This window comes from Solanum tuberosum, unplaced genomic scaffold (genome assembly GCF_000226075.1).
Source record: "Solanum tuberosum cultivar DM 1-3 516 R44 unplaced genomic scaffold, SolTub_3.0 scf00217, whole genome shotgun sequence".
Classification (NCBI taxonomy): domain Eukaryota; kingdom Viridiplantae; phylum Streptophyta; class Magnoliopsida; order Solanales; family Solanaceae; genus Solanum; species Solanum tuberosum.
Genome location: NW_006239142.1, coordinates 380,856 through 400,377, shown reverse-complemented (window position 1 = coordinate 400,377; position 19,522 = coordinate 380,856). Strand labels below are relative to the sequence as shown.

Genomic DNA, 19,522 nt, shown 5'->3' with positions numbered 1-19,522 from the left:
AATTCAAGTTTCATCGCACCAAGAAGATAACACACCAAGTTAAAATTTTGGTGCATCATGGTGATACAATTTTTAGTTCGATTCCTATCATATTATGGCCTAAAATGCTTTTATAATGATAAGATATTGGATTCAAGTCATAATGCACTATATTGATGATATGATGACTAAGGCACAAGATTTGTCTAATGTAACACCTCGCAACTCTACAAATATACAAATATGGGCATGATGATGAAAATTACATGCAAAAGTAATTTAGAAGTTTACTGAAATAAATGTAACACCTCACAGCTCTACTTTTAAAAATTTGAATCCTTCGTCGTAAGTATATGAGCTTGAATAGGGTGATGTCCTATTTGGTCGTGTTTTTAAAGGTCCTTTACCAAATGTATCAAGAGTCTCGAAAGTGATCTAGGGTCATAAGAGACCTCAAACACCAAGCCAAATTCAAAACCTTTCTATCGCCTAATTTCTTGCATGAGTTCATATAAAGGTGAACTTCAAACGATCACATCTCTCACTATATAAAGTGTTAGTGGCCCGTGACCTAATAAATTGAAATCTATGAGTCTTCTTTCCAACTCCACAAATTTTGCATCAATAGGAGTTTTGAGTAAAAAGTTATGATCATTTTAATGAAAAATGTGTGGGTTGAGAAATTCAGTGAGGACACCTGCCCAATTGGCGACTCACCGAATTACCTCACCAAAATGTCTTGAAAATCTAGTCTATGGATATTTTGGCGATCTAAAGCCCAATTTGGTGACCTGCTGAACATTTCGGCGAGGGTACCTCCAGATCGCCGATTTGGCCGACGAGATTCATTAACGGTTGTTTTCTTACGTTTTCATAAGGGTATTCTTGACCTTTTATCCTCAATTAACTTTCTTAAGTCTATATCATAGCATAATAACTTCCCCATTCATGACCAACCCTTAGACAAATCAAATTCACACATTCTAAGTTCTCTCAAAGAAAAGCTAAGGTTCATCAGCTTCAAGCCTCCGTTCAAGGTTTCAAGTCAATCTCATCTTCTCAGGTATGTAAGGCTATTCTTAGTGATTGACTAAGTTCGTCCTCACGTCCTGCATCTAAATTCAGTCAGTAAAAGTTCAGTCAAAGGGTTCTATCCTCAATTTCATAGAATTTTTTTATATGAGTTATGTTCTTGTTCCGAATTCTCAATTCTTATTTACGAGATTGCAATATTTTACGCATTGACATTTTTGGGTTGCTGTTCATGCTTGTATTTCTACATAAATTCTATTTATTGAGCTTTGCTAAAAGTCTTTGGAACTAGTATTTTTCTTACATTGATTTTGAAAATTAGAGTGAGTCAAGAGAAAGTTTAAAGCACTATTTTGAGAAGAGTCTAAGGCAACTTAAATGATCCAAAGTTACCAAACTATTAATAAAGGACAAATATTATCAATGTAACAATTTTTTTGCAAATAAAAGAGAGTGCATACACCATTAAGATGTGTTTCTCAAATTAATAAAAAAAAATTGATTTTTCATTTAATGTTCAATATTCACATTGAAGTCCAACTAAATTCAAATTCGCCTAGAAAGTCTCACATGGGGTAAGGAATGCTTCCTAACAAAGATATTAAATCAAAATTACCAAACTATTAATAAAGGACAAATATTATAAAGTTTGCATACTTGAAAGACACCTTTCAGCCTTTCATCTATCAATAAATATAGGGAAAAAAGATAAATATATCCCAGAACTATCGTAAATGGTATGCAGATACCCTACGTCATACTTTTGGGACATTGGTGTCCCTGCCGTCTAAAAACTAGAGCATAGATGTCATTCACTCTAAAGGAAGACTAAATAGGGACACATGACACAATTTTATCCGTCGATAAATGTCGGATCGGTGGATAAGATTATGACTGTATGTCTGTTAGTATAAAGGGTATATATGCTCTAGTTTTTGGACGGCAGGGGCACCAATGTCTCAAAAGTTTGACGGAGGATATTTGCATACTATTTACGATAGTTAGGGGTATATTTGTCAAATTCCCATAAATATAAATTTTAATCCCCAATTTTTGTTGTTGGGTGAGTTGGTTGGTTATGGTGAGTTACGTGGGACATCCTATATAATAGTTCTTGTATGTGATCCGCCTTGGCTTCGTCCCCTCTTCGAAGCTCCCTTTCCTTTTGGAATCAAGAATAATCCTAGGGAATCAATCTCCCTTCGTCTTCTCTCTCATAGTTTTCTGTAATTTTATCCCTTTCCACACATATATACTGAAATCTAGTCGGTAGAGTATATAATTATCTCTCCGTTTCTCTATTTTTTACCATTTTCTTGACCCCTTTTCAACCCTAACTTCACCATATGGCTACAGTTGTCGAGTTTGAATCTCCACAACTCGTCAACGACATTCAAGATCTATTCATTGAACCCCAGGTAAAACGGGTTTTTTCTTCTTTTATTAGTTATTTGTGGTTCAAGATCCAATTTTTTCTTGAAATAGTTATGTGGGTTTTGAGGATTGTGAAGTAATAGCTGGCCTCATTGTGTATTCTAGAAGAGGGTTTGTGTTTAGGGGCTATTTTAGTTTATTAATATCTGTAATTGCTCGAGTGTTTTTACTCTGATCCAAGATTCATTTTTCCCTTGAAATGATTATGGAAGTTTTGATCTGTTATTGTTTGTGTTATTGTGGATAAGGGTCTTTTCATCTGTTATTGTAGTGTTAGATTACTGGAAATTTAGTTGTTTATCTGATTTGAAATTTGTGTGATGATGAGTGTTGGAATGAAATGGATATAGAGGATGCGACTGTGAAAAAGAAAAATACGATATCCTGACATGTAGTTGAGTTGTGTGATGGGGGAGGTTTTTGGTAACAATTGATGCTTGTTGTTATTTGTACATGTTCACAAGTTTTGATTGAAGTACAAACTAGTTACCATAAAGTAGACGTTTCTATGGATAAACTTTGCTAATAGACTTTCTATATGGGCTTGCTTATCTAACTTTATCTTTTATTTTGTGAAGTTACAATAGCTTGGAATTTGTTATTTCTATATTTTTCCTGCATGGATGGCGTTTAGTCGAGATATTGGGATTGAGTACGTTGGATATGTTGATTGATATGGGTTTTCATTTCAGAACAAAATGAAGAGCACAACTGAGGAAACATCCCGAGTTGGGTGCGAGAATAACCATCATGGGATTTGTGCTGTTTGTTTGAATAAGATAGTGCTTCAAGAAACTGCCCTTGTAAAAGGTTGCGAGCATGCTTACTGGTTTGTCTAAAGAACGATTCTCTTTTGTCTATTTACTGCCATTTTATCAGCACAGACTTGATTCGTTTCTGTTCAGTTTCCTGTTTTAGATGACCTTATCTCTTTCAATTTGGTTTTGTACCTAAATATCCAATAAGATGATGTTGTAACTATTTTTGTCACAATGATCATCATATGGTAGTAAATGGAGTTTAATGAAATAGTGCTGGAGAATCACATATGTTTGCATATTTAAGCACAAACTATTTTTAATTGAGAGATCGTGAAAGAGGAGGAGAAGGGCGAGAGAGAAGATTTATAGACTCTACAGGTGAGAGAAAAAAGCCCGCGACCTGAACCAAGTGAAGTCCATCAAAAACAAGGAAGGAAGGAAAAGTATTGTTGGAAGAGGCACACATTAGACAAAGATGTCAAACATACTTTCATGAACTCTTGTATGAAGATAGGGACAAGAATATTGTACTGGGTGATTTTGAGAACTTTGAGAGTCGTCCAAATTTTGGGTACCGTAGATGCATAAAGTTTGAGGAGGTTATTCGTAAGATGAGAAGGTAGAGAGCCATCGGGCCAAGCAAGATCTCAGTGGAATTTTGGAAGAGTGCAAGCAAGATTGGTAGTAATTGGCTAATTTGGTTGTTTAATTACATTTTTAGGATGACAAAAATGCTCAAGGAATGGATGTAGAGTACAATGTTTTCAGTTTACAAAAATAAGATTGATATCCAAAATTGCAACAACTATAGGGGTATCAAGTTGTTGAGTCACAATATGAAAGTTTGGGAGATGATGGTGGAGACGAGGGTGAGGAGGTGGTGTGTCTATTATCGAGAACCAATTCAATTTCATGGCGTGATGATCAAGCCATTCATCTCATAAGGAGATTGGTGGAGTAGTACACGGTGAGGAAGAGAGACTTTACATTTGGTGTTCATTGATCTAGAAAAACCATACAATAGTCCCTAGATGGTTTTTTGAGGATGTTTGAAGGTTAGAGGTGTACCCATAACATACGTTAAGGCGACAAAGGATATCTATGATGGAGCCAAGAACTAGGTAACCACAGTAGGGGGAGACTCGGAACACTTCTCATATGTGATGGGGTCGCACCAAGGATAAAAAAATTATCCCATTTTTATTTCACCTTAGTGATGGATAAATTGATGTGACATATCTAAGGGGAGGTGTTATGGTGTACCTATAACATACATTAAGGCGACAAAGGATATGTACGATGGAGCCAAGACCTGGGAAACCACAGAGGGGGAGACTCGAAACACTTCACATATGTGATGGGGTCGCACCAAGGATAAAAATAATTATCCCATTTTTATTTTACCTTAGTGATAGATGAATTGATGCGACATATCTAAGGGTAGGTGTTATGGTGTATGTTATTTGTAGATGACGTAATATTGATTGACGAGACACACGATGGATTTAACGATAGGCTAGAGTTTTTGAGACAGACCTTGATGTCTAGGTTGAGGTTGAGCTGGACTAAGACAGAGTGACGTGACCCAAGAGGCCAAGACGTATATGTGGAAGTGAAGATCGATACATAAGTCATCTTCATGAAAGGAAGTTTCAAGTATCTTGAGTCAATAATCCAGTGAAATGGGGAGATTGATGATGACGTTATACATCGTATTGGAGTAGGGTGAACGAAATGGAGGCTCACATCCGGTGTCTTGTGTGATAAGAACGTGTCATCTAGACTTAAAGGTAAGTTTAGTGGTCTTTGTGGTGGACAAGATTGAGATGGTTCGGGTATGTGAAGAGGAGATGCTCAGATGCCCTAGTGAGGAGGTGTGAGAGGTTGACCATGGTGTGTCTGAGAAAGGTAGAAGTAGAGGTAGGCCAAAGAATTACTGAGGATGTGATTAGACATAAGTTCATAACATGACATACCTGCAGCTAACTGATGATACATAACTCTAGATAGGAGGATATGGAGGTCGATAATTAAGATAGAAGGGGTTAGTAGGTAGTCAAGCGTTGTCAAGTTTTCCTTATCAGTATTTTTTATTATTATTACTCTTGTGGTATCTTATTCTTCGATTTTTATCACATGTTCTCCTTTCTTTGATTATCGTACTATTTGTTATTGCTATAGTTCTTTACTAATGTATTCCTTTTTCATACCTGTTTTAAAATGTTTTACTTGAGCCGAGGGTCTATCAGAACAACTTCTCTACCTTCACGGTAGGGGTAAGGTCTGCATACACACCACCTTCCCCAAACCCCACTTATGGGATTACCTTGGGTACATTATTGTTGTTGTTATGACTGTCATACTTCATTTATGTTCATTTTTACTGGACTTTATTACTATGAAACCATCTTTTCACAGGTGTACTGATATTCTAAGTTTGAAAGTTTGCATTCTGCAGAACTTTCAAGGGTGTATTTATCTTCTTTTCTTTGTAGTTACAGAAAATCCTGTTATGATAATATTATTCTCCTTGCTTTGTGTGCAGTGTGACTTGTATCCTTCGCTGGGCTACCTATAAAGAGGAACCAACATGTCCTCAGTGTAAGCATCCATTTGAGTTTCTCTACATCCATCGCTCACTTGATGGAAGGTAACTGATTAGTTTTGAGTAAACTTTCCTTTATTTAAAATATTTGTGAAACATCATGATGCTAATGAACTTGGTCAGTCTGTTATCTGATTAACACTGTTATATTTTAATGGTGAATGATATTATGAAACCATGAGCACAATGGTGGAAAGATGTGTTCATTGATGAGATTGAGACTAGCAGAACGTTTTTTTAGTAAGTTTGTGACTTGCTACGATTTTCTTAAATTTGATGTCTATTTGGATGGTTTCTATGTTTTTCAAGCTTGCAGGTTAGTTTCGTGTCATTGTCTTATTTGCTGGACTAACATATTGATATCAAGTTCTCCAATTATGTTTTGTACCGGGCAGTTACCTTGGTAACTTCACCTTTAATTTTTAAATAATTTTCTGTTGTGTCTGTGCCTCGATTATTCATTGGGGGCCTGCTATCTCCCACTAGACACTAGATAAATCTGTGCATCAAGGTTTATGTAGATGAGAAGAATACATATAGCTTAGTATCTTTGGTGGTCGAACCTTGGTTCCGAACGTGTCACTCCAACCCTTCTACGACTAGGCCAGCTCCTTGGGGGGAAGCTAGACCTTTAAAATTGTGTGGTATATGAGTTGCCTTATGCCCTTGTCTTTGTTTTGGTTGTTGGGTGTTGATGCAACCTCCAGAGGCAAGGACTAAGGAGGGAGATGTGAAGTCTTGTGAAGCATAGCAAGAGTTTAATGTAGAGAGGTTTAGATAACTACTTGCTTTCATTATTCATTGAAAGCCTCTAAACTATATGATTCATAACAACCAGTGAATCTATCCTCGTTTTCTTTCGACTTGTCCCTGCAGGTTACAGATATGATCAACACCACATACATTCTATTCTCTGATCTTAAAGTTGATACTTTCTTCTGGATTCCCTTCTCCAGTGGCCTCTTTAATACAAAGTTTGCTTATCAGTTATTCCATATTATTCAAACTCCCAATTTTTACCAGGACCCACCTCCCCATAGATGAATCTGGAAGACAAATTGCCTGAACAATCATAGCTACTTCATGTCATTATTCATGGAAAGTTCCCATTATATGGTAGAGCACGTTGATTCTGAAGTATCTTCCTGTCATTCGCTTACCAAGCTGAAGAGGTGTACATCCAGTAATTATCAGATGTCTATCCTCTTGTAGTGTCTCATGAATCTCCACTGTTTCAGAATGGTACTTAAAATAATCTCGTCTTCCTTGCAAATATACCTATAAACATTGGGATCTAAACGTGAAGCAACTATAGTAATTTCGAATCCTCCTACTTAAGAAGAACACTGTGTTGTTGTCATGACATTATCTACTTTATGATTTGCAGTTTGCTATTCAAAGTATGAATGCTGTGTTAGGTTGTATTGAGGACGAAAAGCTTTTGTAGGCCTCTTTTTTTCCTTTCACATATTGACATAACTAATGCATTCTTGGTTCCATTTTTTATAAGGGCATTGTTTTCATGTTTGCCATCTATGCTTCTTTTTTGGATTTTGAATTCTATTTGTAGCTGGTGACTTCTATTCTCTTGAGTAATAATTATTTGTCCATTTTAACAGCCTTCAGGACTACATGTTTGAGGAGAGTGTTTGCCTTCTCCTCAGGGCATCATGGTTTAAACCTTTAATTGTGGAGGAAAAGACGGAGATTGATGATGACATGGATGACTTGTACATGTATGATGATGCAGATGATGATTTTACAGAAGATTATTTCATTAGCAGTTCTTCAAGACTCCGTATAGGCAATAGACGATGGGGAGACAATGGATATGTCAGTGCAGGAAGGCAAGAAGCGAGGCCTGTTTATCGACCAAACCCTCAGGAATCGGGTGCTGGTTCTTCCCGCGAGCCCAATAAGGAGACTGCTGGTTCTAAAGAACTTGTTGGGCGGCGTGCCAAGAGGGCACTGAAGCGTGAAGCTGCTGATAAGGCGGCCGCTGAGAAGCACCAGCAGCGTTTGGTGAGGATGGGTCGAAAGTGAGTTCTGCTCCTGAACGACGACCCTAAAGATCATGACTTCAGGAATCGTGCCACCCACCCTGTACATATTTCACTTCTTTTATTTGTAAAATAATTGACACAGTAAAGATGCTGGATTTACTGGTAAATGGTATGGACCATGTTCATACCCTGTTGTCAATTCCAGATACATATAATCATTGACAAATGGAAAAGGAAGCTCCTTGTTTCCCCAATAAATGTACATTGTTAGGTGAACTTCATATTTATCTTTTAGATCCTTAAGATTTAGTCTATTCCAACTCCCATCTTTGCTTCATATGTTAAGCTAGCTATGGATGGAGGATTTAAGAAGACCTGTAAATTTGTTTAGTTGAATAATACAATAATGGTAGTAGTCTAACTTGCATATGACTTTTTATCCTACATTTACCAGTTTTATGCAGATTCTTATTGTAAATTTTTCTTATATTTTTGTCTGTGTTGGTCTCTACAAAAATAATAATTCTTCTATAGCATTTTAAACTTCATATGTGGAAGGCATGCCAATTGTCAATGCAGCCTTACCTCAAAAGTGGATGCCAAAAGTCTGTTGGCCTTAGCACCTTTAGTTGACCAATCAATAGTCTATTGAGTTGAAAATGAACAAATGTCCCTCTAGTTCCTTCAACAATTTTCAATGGTGATATCATCTTCATGAATAATTCACTTTTACATACATAATTCAGTTGCAAGTAAAATTAAATCAAAATCACATATGGAATTGTGGCTAATGAGAGCAATTCTCTTATGGGAATAACTACTATAAAGTTACTTTTGTTATGTCATTCTAAGCAGAACAGGAGAAGATGATGACCAAAACAGTGCTAAAACCAGATATTGAATACCATGATGAGACATAGTTCAAAAGAAGGCTCTGCTACCATAAAATACTCTTGAATTTTCTTTCCTGTTGTTGTTCATATCTGATGATGAGCTTCCATGATCTTTCTGATCAGCTTTATCCAAGTCCAGTGGAAGCTTCATCTTTGCTAATGACTCGGTAAACTGCTGCATACTTCTCATGTACATATCCACTATCTGCTGTTGCATACCTGATTGTTCTGCATCAATCTTGATTATATTCCCTAATGGAGCTGTAAAAACCACATGGGGTTCTTTCAATTCTTCATCTTCTTTCTTAATTGAGTCCTTTTTGTTATCATTGATCTGTTTATCTGGTGAAGAATCTGCTGAGTTCCTGTCATCACTTAGAGAACTTGTCATTGAGGAGCTAAGGAACCAAGAATTTTGTTTGGGAGAAATATTTGATTCATCATCTTCTGATGGATTAATTGCAGCCATTTCATAGTCATCTTGTGGCTGTTGTTGTTGATCATCATGATAATGACTGTGGAATGCAGAAAGTTGGAGAAATGAACCTCCTAAGTCAAAATATTGAGACACCATTTCTTGATTCTCTTGAACTAAACTGATCTCAGGGAACTCAATTCTTGAATACTCAACTGGATCAAGAATAACTTGAGATGTATTTCTGTCTAGTAACACAACTTCTGAACTTATAGAAGAAGAAGATGATGGTGAACACGAAGGATTGTTCGATACTGAAATGAGGTTGTTGGTATTCAAGAAAAGGGACAATTTAACTATACCAGCAGGGGAATGAAACAAATCAGTTGAAGAAAGGCTAAAATCTTGAGTGATTTTTCCTTTGCCAACAACTGAAGAAATAGGAACTAAAGCAAATCCCAAGAGTTGATCTTCCATCAAGGCTTTGGCTCTACTGAGCATCCAAATTTCACATTTGAGGATGGAATCAACTTGGGAAACTTTCATCGCTAAATCTTCATTGAAATCTGGATTCTTGCCACCACCATTTATGATCCTTGTTGATATAGCTTCATCAGGATTGTACGTAAGTGAAAATTTGGCGTACACATCTTGATTGTTATAGATACAGATATTGTGAATGTTCCTAGCATGGTGGACATGAATTTCAAGTACTCCTGAGAGTTCAGATTCTGAATCTGTACTTAAATTAGAGTTGTATAGAAAACCTGTTGATGTTTGCTTGAATGAGTCCATCGAAGGAAAAAATCAAGATTCTAGTTCTTTAAATCAAGAAAGAATATGGGGTAGTTTGGTTGCCTACTTCCCTTGGGTGTTAGGTTGCTATAAGAATACACATTTCATGTTGCTTTATCTGGTTCTTTGGGAGGCAAGAATAAGCTAAGAAAATATGGTTTGTTAGTACATATAACACATTACTTAGAGTTGAAACATGGCATTGGAGGTTTGGAACTTATCTTTGTTCTAGGACAAGGCTAAGAGTGACTTAGAGTTGAACTAAAAAAGTTTATAAACAAATTGAGGATATGGAATGAAGTGAGAAGTAGGTAAATATAGCATGGGAAGGGCTCATAAAGTAAGAGTTTAATTTGTGTACATTGACAGCAAAATCAATTTTATACTATCAGGTCACTCAAAAAATAACTACAAGTTAAAAAAAAATAGTATTAGAAACCTAGAAAAAGGTAACCATCTATAAAAAGTAGGATTATTAACCTGGAAAAGAAGACAAATTACTTGCTACGGCATATTGAAATGCATTAATAGTGTATTTTTTTAATTTCCATTATCAATGTGTAAAGACCTTTGTGTCCTAGCCCTTTTACGGACTCCACACATAGTGAGAACTTTGTGCATCAGAGCATCAGACTGTCCTTTCTTTTTTAAAATCAATGTGAGTATGATGAGAGGAATGTTTTGTTTTCAAGTAAACAACTAAAATATGGGATTTTCATGTTTTTCCCTTGTCACAAAATTTCTTGTTGGTTTGATTGATTAACAACATTCTAGAGTGAATTTTTTTTTTTCCAAATATATTTATGAAATTTTGCACTTAAAAAATGGGAAGACTTTTGCTAAATGGAGCATGATGATAATGATGATGAAGTGAGAAAAGAGAGTGGCATTTTTCTTCCTCCACTTTTAATGTTTTCTCTAGCTTTTAAAGAGTGGGTGAGAGATATTTGGTTGAGAGTGGGGTTTTGCTTTGCTTGGCATTGCAACTTCCTCAATTTGCTATCACCACCTATTGAAAAATGGAGGCCCCTACCCTCTCCATTTTCATCATTCATGGCTCTTATTCAAAGATTCCCTTCAAAGTCTCAATAGATTTTGTCATGTGTTAAAATTACTTTACCTACTCTTATTTTAACTAGGAGACTTGAGTTAATTTAGTAAATTAGGTTTTAGATTGGATTTAAATATTTTTCCTAATAAAATTGCCATCATCAAGCTAGAGCTATGATGTTAAGGTCTGGCGTAATGACAGAGCTAGAAATTTCATGAAGAGTGTTTAGTATAGGTAAAGTAACCTTTTTAAAAAAAAAAATAATTTGGTGCATCAAAAAATTTTAAAATCAAATTATACAATATTAGTAATTGTCATTTTTTAAAAAAAATAAGCCCTAATATACGAATTTGTGAATGTTGTTCTTGGGTTTGACATCCCACGAGCTCTTGAGAATTCTTTTAAATGACTATTGTTTGTGAGTGATGCCTAGATAATTAAATGGCTTTTTCAAACATATTAACCGTGTTCAGCGACGGCTCAAGCACATTAGTGGTCTAAAGTTAAAATCAAACTAAGGCTTCGAACTTTTAAAAAATGTTAATATTTTTTATATAATTGATTTCTTCTAATATCTTTTTTCAATTGATAATATAATAAATCCATATTATCTTTCATGAGTCATTGTACTCTAAAATCTCATTTGTTTGTATTTAATGGAAGTTTGAATTTGAATGGTTTAGACATTAGACCATCAAGTGTATCTGTTTTTTTTAGTAAATGATCTCTTAATGAGTCTGAAAACATCTAATTCGATCAAATCTATGAGAGTCTTATTTCTACTCAGACTCCTTTTCAAACACTTATTTATTTCCCCGAAAAGCTCAAACATAGCTTTCTCTCTATACATATATGGCCCCTCTCTCGCCCCAAGTATCAACACCTGGTAAAAAAAAAAAATCCTCTTGAATGGGTAAGATTTCAAAACATTTTATAAGTAGGCATAATACATAAATGTGCCCTTTAATTTAGCTTTATTTTACATTTATGCCCTCCAACATTGTGTACAAGTAGACATTTAAACATGTATAAAGTTGAACGAGTAGACACATGAGTCCTACATGCTATAATACACCTAGGGCACCACGTAGGATGCAAATTGTCATATAGGATGCCAGGTAGGATGTGGGTATCTATTTGTTCAACTTTATGCAAGTTTAAGTGTCTAGTTGTGCATACCCAAAGTTGGAGGACATAAATGTGAGCTGAAGTCAAGTTAAAGAACACATATCTATGTATTAAACTTATCTACTTATAAAATGCTTTGAAATCTTATACCCTTTATCCATATCGATGGATATCAAGATAATTTATGATGACATAGGACATACAAAGGTATAAGTACTCCAAAGTGGGTGACAACAAAAGTACAAATAAGTAATTAAGTATTTAATGAACTCTTTGGAAAGATAAAATTTTAGGAACTTTAATTTTGTTTAAGCTTCAAGAGAAATTAGGGGAACATTAAACATGATGATGATATTACTTATAGGGATAAAATGGAAATTTTTTAATTAATTTTATCTTGATTTAGTAATTCGGGACAAGTATTTTTAGAAATATGATCAGTTAATATGGGACAGGAGGAGTAAAGATTAACGAATTGATAAAGGATATATAAGTCAAAACTACACTCTTAATTTATTTTTTCTTAAAAATTGCATAAAATCTTATCATGACGACTAAAAAAATGAAAAAATATTTGACATAATTATGTATTGCTGATAACAACAACACTAAGTCACTAATCAAGTTATCATTCAAACCACACAATGACAACACAATTTTACCAAATTGAATTGAAGCATGAGATATTAAGAAGAAAAATTCTAAGAGATATTAATTAATTAGCTACAACCTAATAGACTTTATGATCTTCAACTGCATGGTGCAAATTAAGCTCATATTTAGATTTATTGACATGTACCCATAAAAATGATGAAATAAAAAGTGTTCATGAACTGGATCTTCAAAATATTCATATAATAATTATTACCCTATTAAGGAAAACAGTCAAACAAACAAAATTAAAAAATCAGAGTTTTAACTGGAAAAACACACAATACTACTTAATAATTATTAGAGTGGAGGCGTTACATAAAAATAGTGAAAATAATAAAAGAAGAACACAAACCTATAATCCTCCCTACCTCACATAATTTTTTTTAAAATTGGTAGTTCAATTTGTGGGTTGAATATTTGATATTAGTGTTTTAATATCCTTTGGTGGTCATGCTTCCTCGACTTTTAATTGAAATTTCATTTTAATTTGTGGGTCGAATATTTGATACTAGTGTTTTAATATGATATAATTTAGTGTGGCATGCATGTTTAAATGGAATAAAAAATTAGTTCATTTTTTGAAGTTGGATTTTAATTTTTTTTAGGATAAATTGAATAAAAAGATGTTATAAAATCAATTAAATTAAATAATATATGATAAAGGGAAACTTAGTTAAATCATAATTTTTTATGTTAATAATAATTAGGTTAAGAAAATAATTATTAAGAAAAATAATAAGAGAGGTAAGCATAACATTATAAACTACTATGGAAGTAAGTATTACAAAACTAAACTTGAAGGGTAATTTGTGCAATTATCCCTTTTATCTTTTGGTTATAATGATTTTCTAGAAAAATAGTTTAACTTTAGTGATTTCATAAAAGAAAATTCATAAGTTGAGTGAGTTTGCTAATACAAAATTAAGTTGAGTGACTTTCTCAAATAATTTCACATACTTGAGTAACCTTTTGATGTCTTTAGCTCGTATTGATTTTGCACGACAGTACGTGATCTCTGTTCGCCTCATACATCGGAAATGAAACTCTTGTTGTTCTTAAGGCCGGAAAGACCCAATGTCGGTTTCATCCTTTAGTTTCTAACCTAACCCTAAATATGAAAAAAAAACTACACACCAAGATTTTGAACTATGGTGATGTCTTTTATTATAACAACAAACAATAAACGTAATTTTATTATAACAAAACAATAACATATCTTATTTAGTACATCGAATACAGATCAAGTAAAACCAATCAACATGCCTAGATAATCTTGAAGTTTAGTAATGATTACAAAATAAAGAACACACATTATAAATAATTATAGCACCATAGTTTGGCTTATACTAATTTAGTTGTTATCCCACCAGAATTGTGATTGGAGATAATCCACAACTTTCTTGTCAACTTGGAATATTTTGGTGAGGACATCTTTATTGATCTTGGTAAAGAGCTTATTCTTCATATTTGGACCCGGATTTGAAAGGACAAAACAAACATAGAGCGTGCCATCAAGGACCACAAGAACCTCGGTTCCTCTAGGGTGTGTGTGGTGGATTGAGACCATATGGTGCATAGTCAATACGAGCTAACGAAATACCCAAAGTATTCAACCCAGGTAAATTGAAGACGTTCACAACTGTTACTGCAAATCCAACATTATTTGAAGTATTTCTAGCTACGTTTAAGCCTGATTTGAAGAAGTCATCAGCATTGACAACTTTTGGATCTTTGCATACCTTTCCATTCACAAAAACTGCATAATAAGAAATTAGAATTAGAATATAACACAACAAACTAGGATCAGAAGCATGGCTTATTGAAGTCACCACAGCCAATATGGCAATATTAATACAAAGGACTTAAGAGCCATAGCAAATTAGAAACTCTAAAACAATCTAATTTATTATTGTTCTCTTTGTTTATGTGATTAATATGATAAGAGATGTATATATGCCTATTTATAGATAAAAGATTGTTTGAATTACTCTTAAAAGGTAGTAAAAAATCTAACAATTGAGTTGTGATATGTTGGGTCAACAACTACAAGGACTAATTAATCTAGTGATTTTTTGAGAAGATAGATACAGTTTATAACAACTACATATAATTATTTAAGACTAAATCATATTTGTGAAGGACTTATTATTAGAAATGGTCATGATAATATTGGATGCGGAAGAAAGAAGAAGTTGACTATGATACATAAATAAGCTCTTTAATTTGGTTTCAGCTGACATTTATGCCCTTCAACTTTGAGTGTGCACAAGTAGGCATTTAAACTTGTATAAAACTGAATAAATAGACACATTCATCCTACGTGACGTCCTGACAATTTTTTTGTCCTATCTGGTGTCTTACGTGTACGTGACGTCCTACATGACAGTGTTATGTCTTATGTGGTGTCCTAGGTGTATTATGTCACGTAGGGTCGACGTGTGTGTCTATTTGTTCAATTTTAAACAAATTTAAGTACATACTTGTGTATATCCAAAGTTAGAGGGCATAAATGTCAGCGAAAGCCAAGTTATATAGCTACCATTCTCTTGCAAATACATTAAGATTAATTACTATTCAAAGTGCTTGTATTCTTTTTCATTTTTTCTTTCTAATGTATTTGTTTCCATACAGTTTTCGTGAATGAAAAAGTTTGTAAAACTTGTCACTACTGATGATTTCATCAGATCAGGCCTAAACAACCCTGGAAATACGTCAAATCAACTTGGATCAATTATTACCGCTGTCAACATCAACAATTTATCCAGCTTAACACTTTAGGCTTTTCTTTAGCTCGTATTGATTTCGTGCAACGTGGTCTCTTATATTTATTTATTCAATAAATTTTACGTATGTAGTGATTTAATTTGTGAAATGGTACTTAAATTTATTTTTGCTTGGTATTTATAATTATATAATCATCATGTTAATGTTTTATCAATATTTAATTTATTTTTTATTCATTTATATATAATATTGATTGAAAATTTGAATATGTATATTTTAATTTAATAAATTAAAATTTTAATTGTAAATTTTATAATAGTAATTTTAAATAATATTTAATATTAGAAGTGCACTGATACTTGTCCTTTTTCATAATTTGACTCTCAAAAGTTTTTTCTTTTTAAAAATAGTCAAACACAATCTGTTTATCAAAAACACTTTTCAAATAAATAAACCAAACAAATTATTATTATTTTCAAAAGCACTTTTCTTAAAAGCTATTTTTAAAAAGTGCTTTTGAAAATAAATAGTTTTAAGCAGCAATGTCAAACAAACTCTTAGTCTAAATACAATGTTTGTTTTGATTGTTACTTAAATTCTATTGTATCGTATCGTTTAAATTCATCGTTAGGTAACGACGAAATGACCCATTTTATGTAACGACCAATTTGGTGCGACCACGTCGTTACCTTAATATTTTCTTCTCATTTTATCTTTACTTATTATTTAATAATTCTATTTTTCATTTACCCCACTTTTTCATTGTAGTTCTACCTTGTATCCTACAATATCTTGTAGGTTTATCATTCAAATTATGAATATGTGACATTATGTAACCAACGTTGTATTATTAAAATAATATAATATGATACAATACAACACAATACAATACAATATAGTACGATACATTATGAGACAATACATAACAATCATCCAAATATAAAAAAAATTATGTATGTATTGTTACTATTAATTAAAATTTTCTTAATAATGTGTTGTTAATCTCTTACTAATTATTATGTACATATTTTTAAAACTTTATTATTGATGTAATTATAATTAAAATGTAGACAATTAAATTTACTGTTATTTTTATTTCTTAACTTGTCTAATTCACTTCAATTTGAATCAACCATGTTTTAATATTGAATTTTTAAGATCGTCTTCAATTCTTTGAGATGTTTTATTAAACATTTCAAGCTCAAACTAATTAGATTATCAAATAATTAAAATTTAAAAATGTTGCTTAACTTTGAATGTCTTCAAAAGGTAACAATCACTAATATTCTTTTATAAAAATTAAAAGTATTACGAAATATTATATAAGTTAAAAAAAATGACACTCTAATTGGCATATCCAATGGAGTGGAGTCTTAATTTTATTTTTAAATACTTTTAGAGTAACTTTGATAGTTTATGTAACAATTGATTCCATTGAAAACTATTGAAATTGTTTTCAAAACTATAATCAATAAGAGAGATTTAAATATTTGTGTTGTTATGTAATGTACAATAATTTATATATGTGTATTCATGTCTTACAAAATATTGCAAGAAATGTTATATTGTCAATTGAAAAAGAAAAATAAATTATTAAATTATAATCAATTATAATATTTTTTTAGAATTTATGAGAGTAAATATATATAAAAAATTAAATAAACTGTAACACCTCGAAATGTGGGAAAGGTAAGGAGGTTAAAGGGCAGGTCCACAAACCTAAAATGGACCATGAACTCTCCACGAAAGCCTAAACGGCTCGTGAAATGGGTCCACCGCCCATTTAGGGAAATGGGTTGGTCGTTTAAGGAAACCCTAAAGTTGCCCTCACCCTTCACGACCCCCTTCACGGACCGTGAAGGGCTCCCATATAAGGCCTCGGTCAGCTTTTTAAGTTAAGACTATTTTAATCTTTCCCTATTAAGTTTTCTCATTTTAACCCCTATTCTAAGCCCTATATATGCAATTTAAGTCCTAAAATTATCCATTCTAAATCATTCACCTAAATCCTAAATTTCCCTACAAGTTCATCCCAAAATCCTCTATAAAGCCTCTCTAAAGCTAAGGAATAGAAGCTAGGTTTCACTTCAAAATCTTCAATTCACCATAAATATTGGACCTTGATTAATAAGTTATCTTAGTATTCAGCTAAGAAAGAGAAATTAGGGTTTCACTTCAAAATCTTCAATTCACCATGTATATTGGGCCTTAATTACTACGTTATGTTAGTATTCACTTATGGAGTCCTTTCCTTCCATAGGGTTCCCAAGATCTTCCAATTCTACAAGTTAGATTCTCAATTCAAAGTTAGGGTTTTATTCTATATTCATGGATTCTTTATCAATTATGATTCAATTACTTCTTTTCTATCTTTTAATGCATGAAATGAAAGTATTTACATGATTTCGAGTTGAATTCATATGAACTCATGCATGATCCATGATATTTGACTATGAACACATGATAAAGCTTATGAACTATGATTTATAGAAATTATGCATGTTTTATGAAAGCAATGTTTATGACTCAAGTAAACTTATAGATGAAGGTATATATATGTTCTATAAAGCTTGGCCACATGACATGAATGACATCTAAATTTGCCATCAATTCTTTTGATTATTTTTCTATATCAGGTCTTGATTAGTATGGTATCTGGATATGTCCTCAATGATCATGGATCAATTTTTCTAAAACTAATATCATTAGTAGTTACTATGGGCCTTATAAATCTATTATGAAAAGATCACGAATGGTGAAAGGTTTTTTAAGACATGATTTAATGAGCTACTCTATGATGGTTCTAGCTTGGATTAGTAACTTAATTGTATTTTTCCATGGATGATAATATGAATATTATTAATGACTATTCCGTGAGATTTTACTTAGCACCGAGTGGGCTTTTGGGATGAAGGTTTCCGTTTAGCGTCCATGAACCTTTATTAGGAATCCCTAAGTCACATGACTATGTGTCACCATACAATTTTGTCTCAGATAGACATTAGCTAGTGGATCCCCTTTAGCTCAGACTCATGGTCCTTACCTTGGCAAGTAGGACACTCTCTTTTCGGTGTGGAAGAAGTACACTAGATTCCATGTTATAGATCACATGATCTATGTCGATTAATAGTAAACATCCCACAATAATGAACTAAGTTTACTTTCAAAGTATCTCACAAGTGTTTTAAAGATGTTAAGTTTGCATTGACCATGATTATGACTCATGTTTTCTAACATTTAATCTTGTGATTTAGCTTGGTCATTGCATGTCATGTAAAGTCCTTTTAGCATGATTTCATAATGCTTATGCATTGCTATCATATTTAGTACATTTCATGTACTAATGCATGTTTGTGCCTACAATATTGTTTCATTAATGTAGGATTTGACACTCCTACCTCTCATACTCGTGGCTAGTTGATCTCTTTGGCACTTGAAGATTGGTGAGTCCTCATGATCCGAGGGTCGAGACACTTTTATAGCTTTCTTTCATTTCAGTTTTCAGACTTTGTATGTGGTGTATGGGTTACGTCCCAACCTCTTCCTTTTGATGTAATAGATGGCTTGATGAAACTATGATTAGATTTTTGCTTTGTCAAAATCTTTATGATATAAGATTGTTCTTTTGAAATATTTATTTCTATTATCGTGTATGATGTATGCTAAGTGGCTTGTGTAGGACCTTTCAGGATTCTATACGACATGTTACGCCTAGGATATACTTTGGATCGTGACATAAATGATACCATTTTTCGTAGCGGAACTGGTAGTTGGTGAATTCATGGAAGTGGTAGTGTGGTAGTTGATAGTGTGGTAGGTGAGTATTTTATTTTAAAGATTTTATTATAGTATTCTTTTGCTAAGTGTCTTAATCTTGATATTCTTTTAATATTATTTTTTGGTAGTGCTAAATTCATGGTAGTGTGTAATAATATTTATTGTAATAATCTTCCGATAGTTGTTTTAATCTGAATATTTCTTTAATATTATTTATGATATATTCTAGATATAACATATCTTGGGTTCTTTGGTACATATATAAATTTTC

At 33.0% G+C, this 19,522-nt stretch overlaps 3 protein-coding genes across 3 annotated transcripts in view; 1 reads left to right on the top strand and 2 right to left on the bottom strand.

Moving 5' to 3' along the window:
• The first annotated feature begins 2,123 nt into the window (after positions 1 to 2,123).
• On the top strand, positions 2,124 to 8,246 carry LOC102590911 (uncharacterized). Its single transcript, XM_006356298.2, has 4 exons — positions 2,124 to 2,429; positions 3,138 to 3,274; positions 5,752 to 5,856; positions 7,431 to 8,246. The coding sequence occupies exons 1-4, from the start codon at positions 2,358 to 2,360 to the stop codon at positions 7,852 to 7,854; spliced, it is 738 nt and encodes a 245-aa protein (XP_006356360.1). The 5' UTR covers positions 2,124 to 2,357; the 3' UTR covers positions 7,855 to 8,246.
• Positions 8,247 to 8,493: 247 nt separating this feature from the next.
• On the bottom strand, positions 8,494 to 10,295 carry LOC102590556 (uncharacterized). The gene has a single exon (XM_006356297.2). It carries the CDS (start codon positions 9,915 to 9,917, stop codon positions 8,736 to 8,738), a length of 1,182 nt encoding a protein of 393 aa, XP_006356359.1. The 5' UTR covers positions 9,918 to 10,295; the 3' UTR covers positions 8,494 to 8,735.
• A 3,993-nt stretch (positions 10,296 to 14,288) lies between these two features.
• Positions 14,289 to 19,522, bottom strand: part of LOC107062307 (germin-like protein subfamily 1 member 7) — a 12,675-nt gene continuing 7,441 nt past the window's right edge. Inside the window, exon 2 of the mRNA XM_015312820.1 lies at positions 14,289 to 14,506. Coding sequence (XP_015168306.1) covers positions 14,289 to 14,506 — 218 coding nt within the window. The remainder of the gene's footprint in view (positions 14,507 to 19,522) is intronic.